The sequence below is a fragment of the Rhinatrema bivittatum genome, chromosome 4 (assembly GCF_901001135.1).
Source record: "Rhinatrema bivittatum chromosome 4, aRhiBiv1.1, whole genome shotgun sequence".
In the NCBI taxonomy this organism is placed as follows: domain Eukaryota; kingdom Metazoa; phylum Chordata; class Amphibia; order Gymnophiona; family Rhinatrematidae; genus Rhinatrema; species Rhinatrema bivittatum.
In genome coordinates this window covers 411988812-412012123 of record NC_042618.1, presented here as the reverse complement: position 1 = coordinate 412012123, position 23312 = coordinate 411988812, and the positions used below count along the sequence as shown (strand labels likewise).

Genomic DNA, 23312 nt, shown 5'->3' with positions numbered 1-23312 from the left:
TCCCACACAGGAGGCTTGGGAATAAAATGAGAAGCTTGGGAGTGAGTGCCAAGGTGGTGACCTGGATAGCAAACTGGTTGAAGGACAGAAGACAATGTGTGATGGTAAATGGAACGTACTCAAAAGAGAAAGCAGTTGTGAGCGGAGTGCCACAAGGCTCGGTGTTGGGACCAGTCCTGTTCAATATCTTTGTGAGCGACATCGTGGAAGGGATAGAAGATAAGGTTTGTCTTTTTGCGGAAAATACTAAGATCTACAACAGAGTGGACACGCCAGAAGGAGTGGAGAGAATGAGACGGGATTTAAAGAAGCTGGAAGAGTGGTCAAAGATATGGCAGCTGAGATTCATGCCAAGAAGAAGTGCAGAGTCATGCATATGGGGTGTGGAAATCCGAAGGAGATGGGGGGTGAAGGACTGATGTGCAAAGAGCAGGAGAGAGACCTTGAGTGATAGTGTCTAACGATCTGAAGTCAGCGAAACAATGTGACAAGGTGATAGCTAAAGCCAGAAGAATACTGGGCTGCATAGAGAGAGGAATAGAGTAAGAAAAGGGAAGTAATTATCCCCTTGTACAGGTCCTTGGTGAGGCCTCACCTGGAGTACTGTACTCAGTTCTGGAGACCGTATCTCAGAAGGGACAAAGACAGGATGGAGGTGGTCCAGAGAAGGGCGACCAAAAAGGTGGATGGTCTTCATCGAATGACTTATGAGGAGAGATTGAAGAACTTAAACATGTATACCCTGGAGGAAAGGAAGAGCAGGAGTGATTTATTTATTTATTTTTAGATTTTTATATACCTGTGTTCCTGTATTAAAATACAGATCACATCGGTTTACATTGAAACATAAAAATTATGCCAAGAGGCGGTACATATAACAAGGTTATAGAACTTGGAAAACATGGAAAACAGATTCGAATAATAACACTATGATATGATACAGACTTTCAGATACTTGAAAGGTTTTAATGATCCAAAATCAACGACAAACCTTTTCGATCAGAAAAAAATCAGCACAAACAGGGGTCATGATTTAAAACTCCAGGTAGGAAGACTCAGAACCAATGTCAGAAAGTATTTCTTCACAGAGAGGGTGGTAGACACCTGGAACGCCCTTCCAGAGGAAGTGGTGAACACCCAAACTGTGAAGGATTTCAAAGGGGTGTGAGATAAACATTGTGGATCCATAAAATCTAGAGGATGTGAATGAGGAGAAGAGGCATGGGGGTGGCTTGCAGGAATGATGGCTACTACCTGGTGATTAATACCCTTATTCAATAAACACACACACACGGTTAATGCAACTCCAACATTGCTCTATGCTTCAACAGCAAGAGAAAATGTGGAATAAAGGATTTGCATTCACAAACAAGCGGGGGAGTAGCTTGCTTGTTGCGGCGGTATCCCAAACCAAATAAGCCTGACACTTCACTTGGAATACATATCCAGCGCAGCTCACTGCTTCAACGGCAGGGGAGGAATGAAGAAAAGAGGATTTATATTCAGACAAAAACAAACATGGACTGAATTGCACAGGCTGGGTAAACAAATAAGAGTGGGAGTAGCTTGCTTATTGTGGTGGTTACTACCCCTAACCAATTAAGTTGGATACTTTACTTTGATGCGGCTCCAGCACTGCTCTCTGCATCAATGGCAGGGGGGAAGGAAATTGGAACCAAAAAGTTACCAATAAGGGCCAAGAGTAACAGATAAGTATGAGAAAAATAAGTGTGAAAGCTTGCTGGGCAGACTGGTTGGGCCATTTGGTCTTCCTCTGCCGTCATTTCTATGTCCTTGGAAAAACACAGAAAAATCTTCAGCCAGCTGGCAATACAGGTTTCTCAGTTGCAGAGTGTACATGTGTTATTGCATTATAATATCATGATAGTCTGGTTACAGTAATGAATCATGCTAAGCGGACTATAAATTATCCTGGTCCTGCCCTATATTGAATCAGTTTTCATTTCTGCTTCTTTTGTGTTATTTTTATGGTGATCTAATACAGGAGTGGCCAACTCTGATTTGGAGTACCACAAACAGGTCTGGGTTTCCAGATATCTACAATGAATATGCATGAGGTATATCTGCATGTACTGCGTCCATTATATGCAAATATACCTTATGCATATTCATTGTGGATATTCTGAAACCCAGACCTATCTGTGGCAATCCAGGACCAGAGTTGTCTATCCCTGATCTAATCTAATCAAAGCTGTTATATTTTGCAATTTCTGATCCAAAAAGACTACCCAATGCAGTTTACAAACAGCACAAAACACTTTATTAAATAGAAATAGTCAAAATACATTATAATATAATAAATAATACAAAATATAAGGCAAAAAGTTTTACCTATTAATTTTCTTTCCTTGCGTCCTGCTAGACTAGTCCTTACAAGTGGGATTTCTCTGCTCCCCAACTGTTGGAGACAAAGGACACACCTCTTCCAGAACCTCATACTTGGCTATTAGGGAGGTGTGGCCTCAGGCTGTTGCCAGTAGCCCTCTGCCAAAGTAAAATAGGACAAGCTCCTAACCCAGAACCCGCAGGGTTATCGACCTCCCGCCCAACCAAAAAAAATATTTTGAAGGCTATCTATAGCCCTCGAGGCAAGACCCCAGAAGAGATAGAGAGGTAGAAGAAAGAAGGATCAGAAGAATTTCTCTTGCTTCCAAATTCCTTTCTACTGACCCTGTCTTCCTGGGTGGGTCCTGGACTGATTTAGCAGGACTCAAGGAAAGGAAATTAACAGGAAAGAACACATTTTCCCTTCCTTTTCCTCCTCCTAGACCAGTCCTTCCGAATGGGAGTTACCCAAGCTATAACTAGGCCAGGTTGGATGAAGTCAGAACTGTTTTAAGGACCCAGCCCCAAAGGCCACATCTGATCTGGCATGTACATGCAGCCAATAGTACTTTGAGAAGGAATGCAAGGATGGCCAAGTGGCCACCTTACAGATTTTGTCTAGTAAAGCTGAGGATGCCTCTGTCCATGACGACTCCTGCACCCTTGTAGAGTATGCATGGAGCTCTGCTGAAGGTTGTCTGCCCTTTAGCAGATAGACTGAGGCTATTATGTCCTTAATCCATCTGGCCAGTGTGGCCTTGGAGGCTACTTCTCATCAAGGGCCACTAAACAATACAAATAGCTTGTCTGACAGGGTTTGTCACCTTCAGATATCTTAGGAGTACATGGCATACATCAAGGTGACATTTATTTATTAAAAATTTCTATACCGGTATTTAGCATGGCTGTCATATCTGTTTACATTATACATATAACAAAATTAAAAATATTTAAAACATGTTATCAAACAATACAAGATAGTATTTCTAAAATTTAGCTTCTTATACATTTTGTAAATGAAGTCCTAAACATGTAAACACAGTGTGGGACGTTCACCAGACATTCTTACTCATTGTCTTTACCATGATGGATTCATAATACTCAAGAACTGTTGCCTTCATTAAATGCCTGGTGAAACAGCCAGGTTTTAACCATTTTTCTGAAAGTTGCCATATTTGATTCCATAGCATGGACATAAAACAGACAAAGAGAGGGAAAACAAAATAAATCCAAAAAATAGATATCTAACAAAAATCACAAAAACATTTTATATTCAAAAAATACATTTTCAAATATCTAAAGCAGGAAGAGACGGTATCAGAAAAAATGGTGCAACAAACTGAATCTGCTCTCTCGCCCACAATGGGCCTCGGGTAGTATCAGTATTACTTGCACCTTAAGTTCAAATCATTTACCATTTGACTTCCACAAACTATAAATTTACAAACTAACTTTTTTTTTTTTATTCTCTAAATGCTCTTACAAAAATTTAAGCTGAAAAATAAAATCACAAGAATTCTTCTCAAAAAGGCTCAAATAGTAGCCTAGCAAAAATAACGCCAAGTATTTAGCTTCATTAGCATGCAAAACCTCCGCTTCATAACCTACTTCAAGACCAACCCAACATGGACCATGTTTCGGTAAATACTGCCTTCTTCAGTGGTACTTTTACTGCATGCTCTACAAATAAAAACGGAGAACAATATAAAATATTGTGTATGTGCTTTATTATTTTTTAATTTTAGGTAGTATATTTTATATTGCTCTGCATGTTTCAGATGCAGAATCTGCTGCCCAATTATGCAACCAAAGAAGCCTCCTAGCTGCTAATCCTGAGGCTACTGCCCAAGACAATATTCTGACTGGGTCATACATACAATCAACCAGGAAAGCCATACCCGATTCTAAACACATTGCCTTGATGCTTTTTGGGAACTGCCTGGGGCATGTACTCTCTGCAGACAGAGGTTTGAATTGCCAAGGCAATGGTGGAAAAGGCCTACTTCAAGATGGCTTCTATTCTTCTATCTTGCAGGTTTTCAGAGCCATGCCTCCCTCTACTCCAATAGTTGTTTTGCGGGACACGTTCATCCTGGGTATTTCTCAGGAGGTTATTCCGGTCTTCCAGGGGTAGAAGACATAACTTTCTCATAAAACTGCTCCCCTTTAAGACCTCTTTATGGGGTGTCCCATTCAGAAAAGCACCATCTGTTTTAGGGTGTTGTGCAATGGAAAAGCCTTCGTTGAAGGATGGGATATCCTTCTGCTGGATCTTTCGCCTTTGTATCTGTTATTCTAAGGGTGGCCAGCATATTGATAATGAGGGCTATAAGCTCCTCCTTACAGAATAATCTGACTACTGTCGCGTCATACTCCCCTTCCTCCTGTGTGCTCGGTTCACCTCCTTTCTCCCATTCCCACTTTTCCTGTGTATTCACCAACGTCGGGAAGCCGTATAAGCTGGCTGGAACTGAGACTGCCTGCTCCTATTGAATGGCTCTCTACTTACTACTTTTTTTTCTTTTTAGGAAGGACAGAAGGGGGGGGGGGGAGAAGGAATGGGGTGGTTCCACCTAGCTCTAAGGCTAGGGACACCCTCCATCACCTGAGGGGTGATCAACAAACTCCTAGGGGTAATGAGATCAGCCCTGAGGGTGCTGTCAACCAGGCCCTTCCTGGGAGACATGCTCTATTGAGGAACGACAGGCCAGAGTACTGTTGCCCAAGGAGCTAGATAGCTTAACCAGACGAAGGCATAACCTTGGCTCTGAGAGCTCTGATAGACTAGAGCTCGCTTGTCTGCCACTGCAGCCTTGAGTCTACACCTCTCTTATAGCCAAGGATGATGTCATAGAAGAGGTGTGCCCTCTAACTCCAACAGCTGGGGGGGAGGGGGGGGGGGGCGAGAAAATCCCACTCAAAAAAGGACTGGTCTAGCAGGAGCAAAAGGAATACCCTATTAATACAATACCCGCCCTGGCATGAAGCAAGGTTCTAATCCACATAATCTATATAAATAAAAATGTTAAATAGTTTGGAAAAAAAATTGCTAATCTCAGAAACCACTGAACCAATTGCTTTCAAATTTGGACACAACCTTAATTTCACATACAGGAAGGTTCTTCTGTACTTACATTACAGACAGGTAAAATAGGTTTAAAAATTTTTTTGAGAAAACCGACATCTGCTGGACGTAAGCGCCATCTGTTACACCTTACACTAACACACGCTACACTAATCATTTCACCAGTCCAGGTCCACGTTTCACTTCCATTTTAACTCATTTGCGCACTTTTTTTGCCGGAAGATAACTATTTCCTTTACAGATAAAATACACCCACCACCCTCCTCACACCCCCCACACACATGCCAAATTGATTTACTTCCCACAGCCTCCCAACACACACAAAACCACCCTCCTCACACCCCCCACACACATGCCAAATTTATTTACTTCCCAGGCCCTCACAACACACACAAAACCTGACAGAAGTCCGGGAAGCTCCAGCGGGGGGCCAGGACCGGTCCGGGACACATCTCCTGCACTACGGCCGTCGGCTGCCAGCAATCAACATGGTGCCGATGGCCCTTTCCCTTACGATGCCACTCGGGGACACCAATGGCGGCAGTAGCCCATGTGACATAGTAAGGGTGAGGGCCCGTTGGCGCTATTTTCAGGACTGGCAGCCGGCGGCCCTTTGCCCTTACTATGTCAGAGGACCTACCGCTGCCATTGCTCCACCCCACTGACATAGTAAGGGCAAAGGGCCGTCGGAACCCGTTTCAGTGCTCGCAGCCGACGGACCAACGCCAATACATCGCTCCCGGACCGCTCCTGAACGCCCACTCCACCGACTGACATTTTTATCAGGTCTTGGGGGGGTGGTAATGAATTTATTGCGAACATCTTGGGGAGGGGTCATGAGGGGGGGCAGGTTTCATTCATTCAGCAACTCGGGGGGGGGGGGCTGGAGCGTGTGGGGTGGTTAGTTTAAGAGAACTTTTCTCATAGGGTTGTTTTTTGGGGGAAGGGGGAGGTTCACATACAAATACATACACTAAACTTGCACGATCTCAGGAACGCACCAAAATAGCCCTCCCCAGACCACAAAACAAATTTGGAAGTGCAAATTTGGTTAGGCACTCCCCTATTTGGCTACATAACGCGCACAGACGCTCAGGGACAGACCACATGTAGCACCAACAGTTTTAATTTCCCAGGTCTTGGGAGGGGGCAGGAGGGTGGGGGGTTATTATTTGATTTAAAGGGTTGGGAGGACCCCACAGAAATAGAAAGACAAAGGTTTTCTGATCTGAAGGGTAGGCAGTAGGCAGGGGGAGGGAGAATGAGGGGGGAGGTGAGTATCAGGGGAGGGAGAATGAGGGGAGAGGTGAATGTGAGGGGAGAGAGTTGGAGGGGGGACAGGGGAGGGAAGGGAGGGTGAGTGACCAAGGGGGAGGAGGATGAGTGACTGAGGTAAATGAGCAAGGGGAAGGGGGAGGGAGGGTAAAGAACCTGACTCTGCCACTGCAACGCGTGGCCGGGTACCGCTAGTGTATAATAAAATACAATATTAATATAATCTAGTCAGCCTGGCAACTTTTACAAACACAGAAATCCACAAAAATATAAAAAATAAAAAGTGATAGGGACACTTTTCAATTTGTTGTATTTTTGATTGGGTCACTATATTAAGGGTATAAAAGCAAGTTTGCTTACCGTAAACTGTGTTTTCCATAGATAGCAGGGAATTTAGCCATGCATACTAGGTGACATCATCCGTGATGTCACGAAGGCTTCCCTTCAATTAGTTTTCCAAGCTGATTGCCGGTGTAGGCGTTGTTTAGATGGATGACTGTCCAGGGAGGCGGGTGGGAATGCATGGCTAAATTCCCTGCTATCTACGGAAGACACCATTTACGGTAAGCAAACTTGCTTCTTTCCGTCGATAAGCAGGGCATTTAGCCATGCATACTGGGAGTCCCAAGCTCATAGGTTGCAGTATGATTGTAATATATTCATTTTTTTTTTTTTTTTGCAACCTATGGTAGGTGGACAGAATTGCAGATCCCAATGAGGAATCTGATGCAGACTGCTGATCGAGGCAATAGTGTGATGTAAAAGTATAGATAGATGACCAGGTTGCTGCTTTGCAAATGTCCTGGACCGGTACACCCCGGATATGTGCTATAGAGGCTGCAGTCGCTCTAATTTGATGAGCTTTTACTGGACCTGCGAGAGGTATGTCCTTTGTAGTATAGCAGAAATGAATACAGGCAGTTAATCAGTTAGTCAGTGTTCGTTTTGAAACAGGTTGACCTGGATTATTTGGGTTGAATGAGACAAATAGCTGAGAAGAATGTCTGACTGAGTCAGTTCTATTTTTGTAATACGCCAAAGCCCTTTTACAATCCAAGGTATGAAGTAGTTGTCATTCATCTGAATGAGGTTTTGGGTAAAAAAAAACCGGTAGAGATATAGTTTCGTTTATGTGAAAGGCGGATACTACCTTTGGTAGGAAAGAAGGGAGAGTTCGTAAAAGAACTTTGTCATGATAAAATTGAAGATATGGAGCATTGACCACCAATGCTTGAAGTTCACTTATTCGTCTTGCAGAAGTGATGGCGACAAGGAAAAGAACCTTCCGGGTTAAGAATTTTAGTGAGGAGGTTGGAAGCGGCTCAAAAGGAGGATTCATCAACGCTTCCAGACAAATATTAATATCCCATGGAACTACTGGTTTCTGAAAAGGCGGGTGAAGACGAAGTAAGCCTCTCATGAATTTGGAAAAGAATGGGTAGAGATAGGGCCATCATTGTCTTTATTGTGATAAGCTGCAATTGCACTAAGGTGTACTCTTATGGACGATACTGCTAGTCCTGAAAGAGACAATGTAAATAATTTAAAAGTGATGCTGCTGGACAAGAAAGGGGGTCAAGTCTTTGACCAGAGCACCATGTAGAGTACCTTCTCCATTTGAAGGCATAATTTCTCCTAGTGGAAGGTTTCCGAGATGCTATGAGAACGTCCGTTATGTGCGGTGGAAGTTGCAGAGAACTTAGTACATGCCGTTCAACCTCCATGCCGTCAGGTGAAGGGAGGATTGCATGGGGTGAATCAGAGTTCCCTTGTCTTGTGAAAGGAGAAAGGGGACTGTAGGGAATGGTATTGGAGGGTTGATCGAGAGTCGCAGAAGATAAGCATACCATGGCTGTCTCGGCCATGCTGGAGCTACTAGTATTAGGTCTGCTTTGTCCGCAATACATTTTTGGATCGTGCGTGAAATTTGCGGTATGGGAGGAAAAGCGTACAGAAGGGCTTTGCTCCACGGAATCAGGAAAGCATCGTGTGATATTCTGTGTATACTGGGAAGAAGAGAGCAATACTTGTTCACTTTGTGATTCTCCGACGTAAAGAAGTCTATCTCTAGCGTACCCCATTGTGTGAAGATTTTGTTCGCTTCTTTTTGATTTAAAGACCATTCTTGTGGGTGAAAAAGGCGGCTGAGTCTGTCCGCCCTTGTATTCGCAAGACCTGGAAGGTATGATGCTTGAAGAAAGATTTTGTTATGTTCTGCCCATTCCCATATCTGAACTGCCTCCTTGCAAAGGGGCAATGAACCGGATAAGAACATAAGAAAATGCCATACTGGGTCAGACCAAGGGTCCATCAAGCCCAGCATCCTGTTTCCAACAGTGGCCAATCCAGGCCATAAGAACCTGGCAAGTACCCAAAAACTAAGTCTATTCCATGTTACCATTGCTAATGTCAGTGGCTATTCTCTAAGTGAACTTAATAGCAGGTAATGGACTTCTCCTCCAAGAACTTATCCAATCCTTTTTTTTAAACACAGCTATACTAACTGCACTAACCACATCCTCTGGCAACAAATTCCAGAGTTTAACTGTGCGTTGAGTAAAAAAGAACTTTCTCCGATTAGTTTTAAATATGCCCCATGCTAACTTCATGGAGTGCCCCCTAGTCTTTCTACTATCCGAAAGAATATATAACCGATTCACATCAACCCGTTCTAGACCTCTCATGATTTTAAACATGTCTATCATATCCCCCCTCAGCCGTCTCTTCTCCAAGCTGAAAAGTCCTAACCTCTTTAGTATTTCCTCATAGGGGAGCTGTTCCATTCCCCTTATCATTTTGGTAGCCCTTCTCTGTACCTTCGCCATCACAATTATATATTTTTTGAGATGCGGCGACCAGAATTGTACACAGTATTCAAGGTGCGGTCTCACCATGGAGTGATACAGAGGCATTATGACATTTTCCGTTTTATTCACCATTCCCTTTCTAATAATTCCCAACATTCTGTTTGCTTTTTTGACTGCCGCAGCACACTGAACCGACAATTTCAATGTGTTATCCACTATGACGCCTAGATCTCTTTCTTGGGTTGTAGCACCTAATATGGAAGCCAGCATTGTGTAATTATAGCATGGGTTATCAGTTTCTGGTTGCTTGCTTGATCTTTTACGAGTTAAATCTGCTTTATTATTTATTTAAAAGTTTTTATATGCCGTTATTAAGTTATTTACCATCATAACGGTTTATATGCATCACCTTGCACTTATCCACATGAAATTTCATCTGCCATTTGGTGGCCCAATTTTCCAGTCTCACAAGGTCTTCCTGCAATTTATCACAATCTGCTTGTGATTTAACTACTCTGAACAATTTTGTGTCATCTGCAAATTTGATTATCTCATTCGTCGTATTTCTTTCCAGATCATTTATAAATATATTGAAAAGTAAGGGTCCCAATATAGATCCCTGAGGCACTCCACTGTCCACTCCCTTCCACTGAGAAAATTGTCCATTTAATCCTTGTTTGTTTATATAAAACATCGCCACTTGATTGTCGGTGTGTATCATAACTGATTTGCCTTGTACCCATAACTGGAATACTTTTAGAGAATTGCATATTGCTCTGAGTTCTAATAGATTTATCTGGAGAACTTTCTCTGTGTTTGACCAGAATCATTGTGTTTGTAAATTTAAGAGATGGGCCCCCCACCCTTTCGTAGATGCATCCGTTGTGAGGATTAGCTGATGAGGGGGCTGGTGGAATGGGTTCCCTTCAGTCAGTACTGATGGGCGAAGCCACCATTTTATGTCTTTTTTCATGGAATTCATTACTTGAACCTTGTGCGACATTGGTTGTGTCAGTTGATTCCATTGAGATTTGAGACCCCATTGGAGATGTCGAATGTGGAGTCGAGTGTGTTGGACAACATGTATTGCTGCCGCCATATGGCCCAAGAGCACCATTATATGTCGAGCCGTAACTGTCTTGCGACATAGAAGCGCACGAGAAAGGGTTTGTAAAGTTTTGGTTCGGTCTAGAGGTAGAAAGGCTCTGGAAAGTGGGATTCGAATAACTGCTCCTATGAATTGAATTGCCTGGGATGGTTGGGAGTTGTGACTTCTCTTAATTGACTATCCAACCCAAATTCTCTAGGCAAAGAAGAGTGGTTTCCACCTGTTGTAATAGGAGCTGAACATTGGAAGACACAATGAGCCAGTCGTCCAAATAAGGGAATATAGTTATCCCTTGCTTGCGGAGATGTGCCACAACAACAGCTAGACATTTTGTGAAGACCCGCGGGGCCGATAAGAGACCAAAGGGAAGTACCTTGTATTGGTAGTGGTGATTCGCTACTTGGAAACAGAGGTAACACCAAAAGTTCTTGTGAATGGGAATGTGAGTGTAAGCATCTTTTAGATCTAGTGAGCACATCCAGTTGTTTGGTTGTAGAAAGGGGAGAACTGTCTTGAGAGAAGTCATCTTGAATCTTTCCTTTACTAGATGTGTTTGTTTAGTACTCAGATCTAGGATGTGGCGTAGGCCTCCTGATTTCTTGGGAATGAGGAAGTATTGGGAATAGAATTTGTTCTCTCCTTGCAAGGGAGGTATCTGTTGTATCGCTTTATGATGGAGAGTTGACACTTCCGTATTGAGAGATGGAATTTGTGAATTGGTGTTTTGGCAGCAATGAAATGCAGAAGTAATGGGAAGGAATGGAAACGAAGACTGTATCCTTGTGAAATGATGCTTAATACCCATTGGTCCTTGGTGATTTTGGCCCATTGGGAAGAAAAGGAAGATAGTCTCCCTCCCAAGTGAGCTGTTGTTGTGGCATTCTGACTTAAAAAGATTGCTTTGGGGTTTGTTGAGAAGGCTGAGGCTTCTGAGGTCTTTGGCCCCGAGACTGGGACATAGGCCATTGTGGTTGGAATGATTGTTGTCTATAATTGGACTAATAGGGCTGATAGTACCTGTATGGTCTTAGATAGTAATAACCCCTTTTATACTGGTTGACTTAACGGCGAGAAGTGGAGGGCATGTCCAGAGGTGTTACAGATTGGACAGCAATATTTTGTTCCTTAATTAAAGAAACTGTCTCTCTAAGCTTTTCTCCAAAAAGATTGTCCGGCCTGCATGGTAAGTTGACCAGTCTATCATGTACGTCTTTTCTGATACTGCTGGCTCATAACCATGCCAGCCGACGAGCTGATAATGAAATTGCTGATGACTTTGCAGACGTATCAAAGCCTCATATGATGTTCGGAGCAAATGACGCAATCCTTCTTGGAGGTCTAGAAATGGCTGAGGCAGTGGCATATCACCTTGTGCAGTGGATAGCAAGGGTTGTAACTGTTGTGTACAATTAAACAAATACTGAATAATATAAAATTGATGGTGGTTAATACGAGAATGTAGCATAGAATTCTGATAGATCTTTTTTGCAAAGTCATCCAAGATCTTGTTGTCTTTCCCAGGAGACGTATTAGAAAATAGCCTGCTCTTTTCATAGCCAATTCCACAACTATTGAGTTATGAGGAATTTGAACATTTGAATAGTATGATGTTTTCTGCATTCTGTATTTTAAGTCCAACTTCCTTGATATTGGTGGAAGAAGGAATGGAGTATCCCAAGCTTTGTCCATAAGACCTTCCAAAATTTGATGTGGGGGTAGAGCAGTAGGCTCAGCCGGAACATCTAATATTTGTAGAAGTCCCATGACGTCAGATCTTGGGTCTGGAAGTTTCTTTGTTTCAATGTTAAGTGCTAAACCTAACTTTTCCAGGAACTTAGCATAAGTAAGATCTTCCGGCGGTGAAGTGGGCTGGGGAAGATCTTGTGGAGGGTCAGATGGAATGCCCGTTGAACTGCCCGGGGTTGATAATGGAGAAGGATCTGGAGAGATCGTGTGAACGGAAGATGCAGGGGATTTAGAGTGACATGGAGATGGTATGTCCCGTGGAGATGGGGAGAATTGCGGTGATGCAGGACTTTTTGAACCCAATGGTAACGGAGTAAGATCTAGAGGTAATCCCTGTATGAAGGAAGGCAAAAAAGAGTGGCGATCTGAGACATTGTCTCGTGCACTGTCGGGCGTTGAGGTTGGTCCGGTTTCTTAGTAGATTGTTTGGATCTTTTAACCGGTGTAGTTGGCATTGGTAAGTGAGGCGATCTTGGTCTCTTATGAGGTTTTGTAGGAAGAGAACCTATTTCTGGAGACGACTCCCTGCGTCCTGCTTGGTCGTCGACAATGAGATCAGAGAATACTGATGAAGGGGAATGGGATCCCTCTGGAGAAGACTGTGAGTGCCTCAGAGAAGAGTCTGATACAGGAGGTGCTGTAGAGGGTAGTACAAGATGTTTTGTCTTTGAGATCGACTTACGAGGTTTGTAAGTCGATGTGGTGTAGATTTCGTAGTAGTCTTCCTTTGTTGATCAGGAGGAATCTTCTTATGTTTATGAGGCACTTGTTTCGTAGTTGTATGAGATGCATCGTAGATTTTTTAGATGCGTCGATATGCTTCGTGGATAACGGCGCCTTCGGTACTGGCGACGCATGCATCGATTGCGTCGTACGATGTCCTGGAACTGGGATTGATGCAGGTTTTAATGACGCATGCGTCTTATCTGGCGTGACGCTTGACGCATGTTGCGTGGTTGTCGACTCAATTTTTGAAGCATGGCCGTCTGAAGCGGAGTGTGCGCGTCGTACAGTCTCGGACCGAGGCTTCTGAATGCCCGGTGAAGACTTAGTCGATCTTTTATCTACTGGAGAGGAGGCATATGAGTGCCTCAGCCTCTCCATCTTCTCAGCCCTCTGTCTTCTTGCTCGCGGGGACATCCTCCCACAGTCCCTGCAGGTGGCCTGATCATGGTTGGGACCGAGGCATAAATAACAGTAATTATGCCCATCGGTCACCGACATGATCTTACCGCAGGAGCAGTACTTAAATCCCGGGCTCTTTGGCATCTTCTTTCTTCTTTTCTTGGAGGTTTTGAAAAAATTTAATTTTCCTGTCAGGGAGAGAGTAGAACTGCGGAAAACTAAAACTGAAGGGAAGCTCAAGGAGCGCGGGAACCCGAGGTCATGCGCACTTCAAAGCTCACGGATGACGTCACCCAGTATGCATGGCTAAATGCCCTGCTTATCGACAGAAAAAAAAAAAAGGTACAAAAATTATACAGAATCATTTCCTATAAACTTCACTCTCCTCAGCCCAGTTTATCTGTAAGGTGCTGTATATATAGGGGTGAAAATCAGTAGTTACAAATTTTCATTTAGAAGTTTCAGAGCAATACTCAAGAAATATAAACATATATATGCATATACTTTTTCACCACTTAAAAGAGCAAAAGAAAAATTTACTTTCTTCTGGTAGTCTGATTCAGTCTACTATAACTAGTATATATGCTCTGCAGAAAGAGAAAAGGTCAGTCTGTCTCTTGCACAGAGAATATATATGTGCAGGAAGAAATCAATCAATGTGCCAGCCATAATAGCCTCACAAGCAGTTTTTCTTTGGTGTTTGACAAATTTATATATCAACTTATTGATCATGTTGCTTACAGTCAAGACAATGTCCTCAATTTTTTTTTTAAGTTGCAGCTTTTCTTTAAACTTTGTAGACAACATCGAGCGTTCAGGCTGCCGCACAGCCTAAACAGCAATCGAACACGCGTTTTGGATGCGCTAGGCTAACATCCGATGCAATAAGGGGATTAGCGCATTCAAACTCGTACATAGATAATACCACTCATCACATGTAAATGCCATGTAGATGAGGCTATTAGCTATTACCTCCGATGTAAAAAATTGCTGTGTGCCTGACATGCACTTTTCAACATATCAAATTTAACACCAGCCCTGGAGTTGGCATTAAATTTTGCCACGTGTCAAGGGCTCACTAAAAAAACAAAAAAAATCCTTTCTGCAATTCCTCCTATTTTTAGTATTGTTGCAACAGTAAATAGCAAAAACCACAGAAAGCAGCAACATGGAAAAAAAAAAAGGCTTGACAGTGGCCAGCTTAGGAAAATGGACACTCAATTTATCAACGGCCATTTTCCTAACTCATGGCTGTGCGCACAGCCACGTCTCCTGGGCACCCAATGCTAAGGATGTAAGAGAGATACACAATTGATCCCTAGTATGTCCTGTTTAGCACGGCACCTCACTACCATACTGCATCAGGTGCTCAGGAGATATGGCTGTGCGCACGTTAAAAAAACGGGTGTCCAGTTTGGATACACATTTTTAAGTGCAGCTTATTGCATCAGCCCCTAGGAGAGGACATGGATATTGATTCCTACAAGAGGAAAATGGCAGTAAATATTTGGGAAAACCCGATATTCGGCTATTGCAGAAGGGATATTCCGTTACGATTCGGCGTATTTTTACACTGTTCAGAAATTATACCCATAGAGCTAAATAAATATTTTCTATTTATATTCTGCCTTTCTTGGCACTTAAATAAAGATATTCAAAATGAGCAGGAGGTACAACCTGCTTACAGTCTTCCTTATCAGGATCCTTTCTGCCTCTGTTCCAACCCCCAAAGGCTTACCGTACTCACTCAGATACCCAACTTTTATTTACATTCCCGGTACCGTTTCCTGCAATATATTTACCCCGCTGGCCTCAATTTTATACACATGTCCTATGGGAGGATAAATTGAAATTTTACTTTCCATTTTCATCCTATGATTTTCCAAGGGAGCCGACCAAGCCATACTCTTATTTTATTCTACCCTGTTTCATAAGAATGGAATCCAGAAACTCTTTTATAAAAAAGCTGCAAAAAAAAAAAAAAAAAAAAAAGTCCAGTTTGGAGCTATTTCTTGCTGCTTTCAAAGAGAGTGCCTTGATCCATGCCAATATTGATCCAAGGACCAGCTGGAAGAAAGGGATTGGTCTGATAGCACAGCTGAAAAACTGCATGCTCCTTTGTTACAATGAACACCAGCCTGTATAAGGAGGTGTGAAGGGCGTGGTGCTTTCCTTTTCACATGGTCTAAATAAATGAATATGCATTTGGAGGAACACATCAGTGCTTCTAAAAGTGCATTTACTCTCATGTAGTGGAGTGCCAGCCTGGTGGTTACAGCAGGGGGCTACAAACCAGGGAAACCAGGTTCAAATCCCAATGGCAGTCCCTGTGACCTAGGGCAAGTCATTTTACTCTCCATTCCCTCAGGTACAAAATTAGATTGTAAGCCCTCTGGGGATAGGGAAATACCTACAGTACCTGAATGTAATCTGCTTTGAAGTGCCAGAAAGCAGAATATAAAAAGATAAATTAAACAAACAAACACAAATCGCCCATCTGAAAGCTGTCATCCTTCGTTGCGGTAGAAGTCTGCACAGGTAATTTTAGCCTCATATAGATTGCATTTTCAGATCTGCACACATTTTTCAGGCAAAATTCTATCTACACAAAAAGCAGGGGGCAGGCATCTGCACATACTTTGTACTCACGATAATTTCCAAAGAGGAAAGTCTGTGAGTACTTTCCATCTGAAAATTGGTTCAAAGACTGGGAGTCTAAAACTTCATTTAAGAGCTCTCTGTGTAAAGCATAGAGTCTACGTGTTATTCTCACATAGCTGACTATATTTTCATATGTTAAGAAAGTGTTTGAGTTGTTGCCCTGTTGTAACAGGGCTTTGTCGACCTCCTTTTACAGGGTTTCACTGTTGAAGGTGCCCAAGGTGTGCCATGTAAGAACTAACAGAGCACCTTGTCTTCTGATGCTGCTTCACCCTGGATTAATCATATCTGAGCTAATAGGGCCACCCTAGCTTTGGAAAAGTGAAGTGATCTCCTTAAAATCACAGAAAGTTGTATCTAACCAACTGAGGGGCCGATGCAATACAGTGCGCACTGTAAAACCCGCTGTTGGATGCGGGTTGTAGAGGCCCTAACGCACATCCAACGCAGAGTGAAACTAATAGCGCTCATCACATGCAAATGAGGCTAATAGCTATTCACTCTCTATGGAAAAAAAAATGTGCTTCTAGGAGGCACATTTTAGCGATCAGAAATTAATGCCTGCCCAGAGCAGTCATTAATTGCTGAGCGCTACTAAAACTAGTACAGAAAAGCAGAAAAAACTGCTTTTCTGTACTGCCTCCTACTTAATATCATTGGGATATTAAGTAGGAGGAACAACTCTTTAAAAAAATATTTAAAAAAAAAAAGTTTAAAAAAAAGCGCTGGCAGGGGTTAGGAAAATGGACACTGAAATTTAGCGTCCATTCTCCGAACCTGACTATGGGCACCAGAAGGAGTGTATAAATCAATATTAAAGTGTCAGGCACTTAATATTAATTTATTCACTCCTTCACTTATTGCCCATCGGTCCTTTTCACTGACATTTGTCAGTGAAAGGACCAATCCCCTTTCAGGACAGCCTTCTGAATGGTGATTGGTCCTTTCACTGACATGTGACAGTAAAGGGACAAATCGGCAATAAGTGAAGGAGTGAATAAATTAATATTAAGTGCCTGACACTTTAATATTGATTTATACACTCCTTCTGGTGCCCATAGTCAGGTTCGGAACTACTCATTCTACAGGAGAAATGTACAGCGAGGGGCTGCTGAATACATACAAACATAGTAACACAGTAACAATAAAAGCAGAAAAAGACCAAATGGTCCATCCAGTCTGCCCAGCAACAACTGCCACTCTGTGCAGTTATCCCAAGCTTTATGAAACCCATAAAAATTTCAGTTAGCAACATTTTTTTACTGGATGATGAGCTTTCTTGAAAATTCAGGCAGTGCTGCTTGATGTGTGTTGCTTATGGACTTTTCCCTAGAAGCAGTCCTGTGCGTTTTCCCTTATGCCTCAGTATTAGTATCCCAGACCACAGTAGTCTGGGCCCTCTTGGTTTTTGTCTGAATCCAATTCCCCTTTTCCCCCTGCTGTTGAAGTGGGGAGCAATGATGCAGTTGCATTAAAAACAACAAGGTTTATTGGTAAGGGTAGTAATCTCCTTGCCTTCTGCTAAGGGAAGTAACCACTGCAACAGCAAATTATCCCCCCTGCACTTTCTTCATTTCCTATAGGGCTCACAAAGAACAAAAACTCAATAATTTCACTTATCTGTGAAAATTGATATCTGCATTTTTTTTTTTTACATACTCTGAAACTAAGAATCTCTAAACTGCTGCATTTGCTAGAAACCACATTCAAATTTATTAACCCACGGTCCATTCTCTCCTGCTGGCACTCTATTGTAAAATATCAAGAACAGACATCCAAGGCAAAAAAAAAAAAAGTTTTACAACAAAGCAAAAAGGGTAAGTAAAGCAATAAAATACAGTATCATAGAAACCTGTGTATTAACACTCAGAGGCACAAAGCCTAATAAAAGAGAACAGATAGGTGCAGAGAATCATGTACCAGCGTATCAATGTGAATTGCAAATTTATTTTGTTTAAATATTTTATGTACAAAAATTCATAAGACAGTCCTCAGTCTTATTTGCAGCGCTGTCTTGACAATAATCGATAATATTCTTCATTAAAAAAATACTGGGTACTTAGCTTGTAGACAGTGTACTGCTGTCTAGATCTAAAATGCCCATGTCCTTTGTGCAAGATGACCACTGTCCATACCAAAAGCACACAACACTGGCTGTGTTTTGCCATGCTCATGCACGAGGATAAAATATGTTATTTTGCTAAACAGCAAACGCCACAACAATACCATGCTCACAAGGAACATTTTCAGTCCTCTCAAAAGTAAAAATACTCCCTTTGAGTCACACCCAATGAGTGAATGTGTTTCATAAATCATTCCCTGAGAGAAACTTCAGAAACTGCAAAGTGCAATGCTGCAAGCGGGGCCATGGATGCACAGAAAGCATCATGGCTGGTTAACTGCTAAACTCACGGTAGCATTAGCATTTTCTTACTGCAGTGTTTTGCATGGAGATATGCTGAGGGAAGTCTTTGCACGCAGTTAGCCACCCAGGCATGCACAGACTGTACACCTGGTACTCAGCACTTACCATCAAGGTCTGTCTCCTGACTTGAGTCAGTGAGCTCTGGGCGAGGGGAACATTCTATGGATCAAAGAAAAGTTCACCAGAAAAGGAAAAACAACTTTCTAACAATCCAGGAAGGAACCAGATGTAGAAGACTGAGACTCATCTGGTCTTACACAACCTAACCAGTTAGGAATGTATACAAGATCAGCTACTGGACTGTTTTAACAATCTATTACACTCATAGTGACAATGCAATTTGGTTTCAGAAACTCAGCTTCAATGAACTAAGTATAGTCCTAACAAGAAGACTTCTTAGTTTTGTTCACACCAGAATAAAAAAACTTTTATACCAATATCTGCACTTCCATTACCACTGATGATCTCAAAGAACCTATGCGTAAACTGAAGTTAAATGAGCCTTCCTCGCCAAATTCTGTCACACTGCATTTCCAGTGCGTTTCTCCACAGTCCATTACTCTTCACGTGTGAAACCGATGACATGAATTAAATAAGTAATATATAACATCAAAAAAGTACCTACCCTAAATCTATAACGATCTCCAAGGATTGAATCAATTTTTTTTTTATTTTCTATGCAAAGGAGGAAAGAGACTTCAGAAACCAACAGGGCTTCTTAATTAGTCAAAAAATCCTCCTTTAATTGTAACCATGTGTCTTCAAAAAATGTGAAATAAATGTGAAACTGAACTTAGTTTATAGAGATTCAACATATCTTTAAACTGAAGCAAAACTTCCAATTTGGGTAAGGTCATGTCCTAGTCCAGTGCAGTGGTTCTCAATCCTTTTCCCATTGTGACACACCTGACAGACCACACTCACATGTGTGACACACCGCTCATTACAATTCAAGGCAGAAATAAAAAAATAAAAGGCTCAGTATTATTTTTTATTGTTAAGAATGACACAAGGGAAAGATAAGTACTCTGTCTGAACAGAAATTGCATAAATAGTAAACATCCCATACCAAAACGCTAATTTCCAGCACTCAAACAGTAACCACCTTACCTGAGAAAAGGCAACACAAACTATTACACCAGGCCTAAAGACATCAATACACCTCCTATTAGGAAAACGGACCAAGTCAGGCTGCTATAGAGCCCTACAAAGAAACTACACACCAGCAGAATACCTCACCTGAATCACATGTGCAGTCCCTCACCTAACAATGAATAAAGAGACCATAAAGCATAACTAGAAACATGCAGACCAAAACTGGAAACCACAACAAGCCTCAGAGACCGTATGCAGTTTAACAAAGGAAAAAGAGAAACTTCACCATCCTCAAAACAAATCAAGAAATATAAAATCAATAGCAGTAAAACCATAACAACAAAACAAATAGATTCTTTCAAAACAGTTGATAATGGAATATCCAATAATTAAAAACTCGTATCAAATTTCTAGATACCAATAAAATATTTCAAAATAGCAGACACAAAAGACCCAATAATGAAAAATAAGGATAAAAAAATGCTTTGCTCTGCATACCAGGGAAATGTTTGATATTCAGGTGCCCTGAGATTGTTTTGAATTCGCAGGAGGGGGGATGGTTTGCTTGCAACTTTCTCCTCACTCTGTCACACACAAGCTCTCTCTCACACACTGGCTCTCAATCACGCACATATATATACACATGCTTTTTCTCTCTCACTTATACAGGCTCTTAATCGCACATTTACATACATGTCTGTCTTCATACTTACACACACAGGCTTTCAATCACACACATACGTGCATGTCTATCTCTCACATATACTCTCTCTCACCTACACCAGCTCTCAATCACACACAGATACACATGCTCTCTCTTTTTTATACACACAGGCTCTTAATCATACATACACATGATCTTTCACTTACACATACAGGTTCTCAATCATACACTTATATTCATGCTCTCTCTCACAAAGGATCTCAATCACACACACACATACTCTCTTTCACACAAACAGGTTTTCAATCACACACACATACAGGCTCTCAATCACTCACTTACATACATGCTTTCTCTCTCTCTCACTCTCTCTCACACACACACACACACACACACACACACAGGATCTCAAACACATATGCTTGTTCACTCACACTCTCTCTCTCTCCCCCCAACCAAACTAGCGACAAACTAGCCTCCTCCACTTCCAGCCCCTGCGGCCTCTAGAAAGGACTCCCATTGAACATGGGGGCTGACGTTGCTCCTCTTCTGCTCCACACCGCACTACTCTTCTTTGAGCCAATGCTTCATGCACTAGCATGGTCTCTTCTTCCCGTACGCTCGGCCGCTGCGTACCACTTACTCTTCTGGGGCCGCAGGAGGGCAGGAAAGAGAGACCATGCTGGTGCCACCAATTCCAGCTCTCCTGCTGCATTCCGCCCAAGCTAACAGCATTTTAAGCCTGGGTGGAGGATAAATTCCTATTTCGCTGGAGCAGGGGGACTGGGAAGTGTGGCGACATACTGGCAACACACCGATTGAGAACCCCTGATCCAATGTATAGTACGCTGATGATGGCCAGCATTTCGCCAAAACTGGCTGCGTCAGGAAGTTTTATTTAATTCCCACTTCCAACGGACATTGTTATGTTAAAGATTGTTTGGACTGAAGCTAAGTCAATACATACAAGTTAGTATCTTCGTTCATTTTAAATTACTCTTCACTCAGCTGCAAATCTTACCTTGAAGTTAAGATTTTTGTTTCATGAAATTGGTTAATGTGACTAACTCATCTACTCATTGTTTGCAAAATGTCAAGGCATGAGCCAAAGCGAGTTTTGGTTTTTTTTAAAGGAAAAACTAACAAATCCAATGGCACCATTTTGATACCAAGTTGCCAATTGAAAACTGAAACTGACAAATCAAATACTGAAATTTTAAAAAATGTCTCCCTATTAGTGAAATAAAAACATGAATAATAGATTTGTCAAAAAAGGATTCATTCTTACATTGTTCACAGAGACACCCATCATCATAAGTATTGCATTTTAAAAAACAGATTAAAAATAATACTGATTTTAGAGAAAATGGCCCTGTTCAATTCTGCTGTTGAGTCCCAACAGCTCCACTGTATTCAGCTGGTATATCCACCATTGCTCGCGCTGAAGTAATATTTTTTCCTCAATGGCCAGCATTTAGCACTTAAAGATGGTCATCGAGAAAAAATGTTACTTCAGTGCGAGCAATGGTAGATATACCAGCTGAATACAGTGGAGCTGTCAGGACTTAACAGCAGCACTGAATGGGGGTCATTTTCTCTAAAATCAGTATTTTTAATCTATACTTTGGAATACAATACTTAAGATGTTGGCTGCCTATATGTGACCAATGTAAGAGAGATGAATCCTTTTCTGACAAAACTATTGGTCATATTTTTCATTTCACTAATAAGCAAACAGACATTTTTTTTTGTAATTTCAGTATTTGATTTGTCAGTTTCATTTTTCGAACAGCCAATCAGTAACTCAGTATCAAAATGGTGTAATTGGATTGGTTAATTTTCCTTTACAAAAAAAAAAAAAAAAAAAATCACCTCGGCTCATGCCTTGCTATTTTGCAAACAATGAGTAGACCAGTTGGTAACATTAAGGGGTAGATTTTTTTAAAAAGCGCGTTCGCGTACTTTTGTTTGCGCACCAGGCGCAAACAAAAGTACGCTGGATTTTATAAGATACGCGCGTAGCCGCGCGTATCTTCTAAAATCCTGGATCGGCGCGCACAAGGCTGCCGATTTTGGGCAGCTGGCGCGCGCCGAGCCGCGCAGCCTATCTCCGTTCCCTCCCCTCACCTTCCCCTCCCTTACCCACCCCCCGGCCCTATCTAAAACCCCCCCTTACCTTTGTCCGTAGATTTACGCCTGCGAGCAGCCGTGCTTGTGCTCCGACCTGGGGGCTGGTCCGAAGGCCTAGACCACACCCCCGGGCCGGCGCCACGCCCCCAAAATGCCACGTCATCGGGCCACGCCCCCGACATGCCTCCCTTCCAAAAACCCCGGGACCTACGCACATCCCGGGGCTCTGCGCGCGCCGGCGGCCTATGGAAAATAGGTACGCCGGCGCGCAAGGCCCTGCTCGCGTAAATCCGGGCGGATTTACGCGAGCAGGGCTTTTAAAATCCGCCCGTAAGATTTTTGTTACATGGAATTGGTTAACTTCAAGGTAAGATTTGCAACTGACTTAATAGTAATTTAAAATGAACAAAGATGATAACTTGTGTGTTTTGTCTTAAAGACCATTTGGACTGAAGCTAACACAACAATGTCTGTTGGAAGTGGGAATTAAAACTCCCCGACACAGCCAGTTTTGGCAAAATGCTTGCCATCAGAGTAGTAATCATTGGACTATGACATGACCTTACCCATACTGGAATTTTTGCTCTCGCTCGAAGAAACATTGACTATTTATGAGCTAAGTTCAATTTTGCAATGTCACATTTATTGCACATTTTTTTGAAGACACATGTGGTCACAATCAAAGAAGATTTTTTTTGACTGAAGATTAAGAAGCCCTACAGCTATGGAAGTTTGGCCCTGTTGGTTTCTGAAGTCTTTTTCCTCCTTTGCATAGAAAATTTACAAAAATATATATTAAATATTGATTCAGTCCTTGGTGTTCATCATAGATTAAGGGTAGGTAC

At 42.1% G+C, this 23312-nt stretch overlaps 1 protein-coding gene across 7 annotated transcripts in view; it reads right to left on the bottom strand.

The window, feature by feature from the left end:
* Positions 1 to 23312, bottom strand: part of USP19 (ubiquitin specific peptidase 19) — a 239525-nt gene that overhangs the window by 201622 nt on the left and 14591 nt on the right. For 4 of the 7 annotated variants that reach the window (XM_029601227.1, XM_029601228.1, XM_029601226.1 and 1 more), the window contains exon 3: positions 18684 to 18737. The exons of the other annotated variants lie outside the window; for them this stretch is intronic. In XM_029601227.1, the coding sequence (XP_029457087.1) occupies positions 18684 to 18737 (54 nt within the window). The remainder of the gene's footprint in view (positions 1 to 18683; positions 18738 to 23312) is intronic. 7 annotated transcript variants of the gene reach the window in all.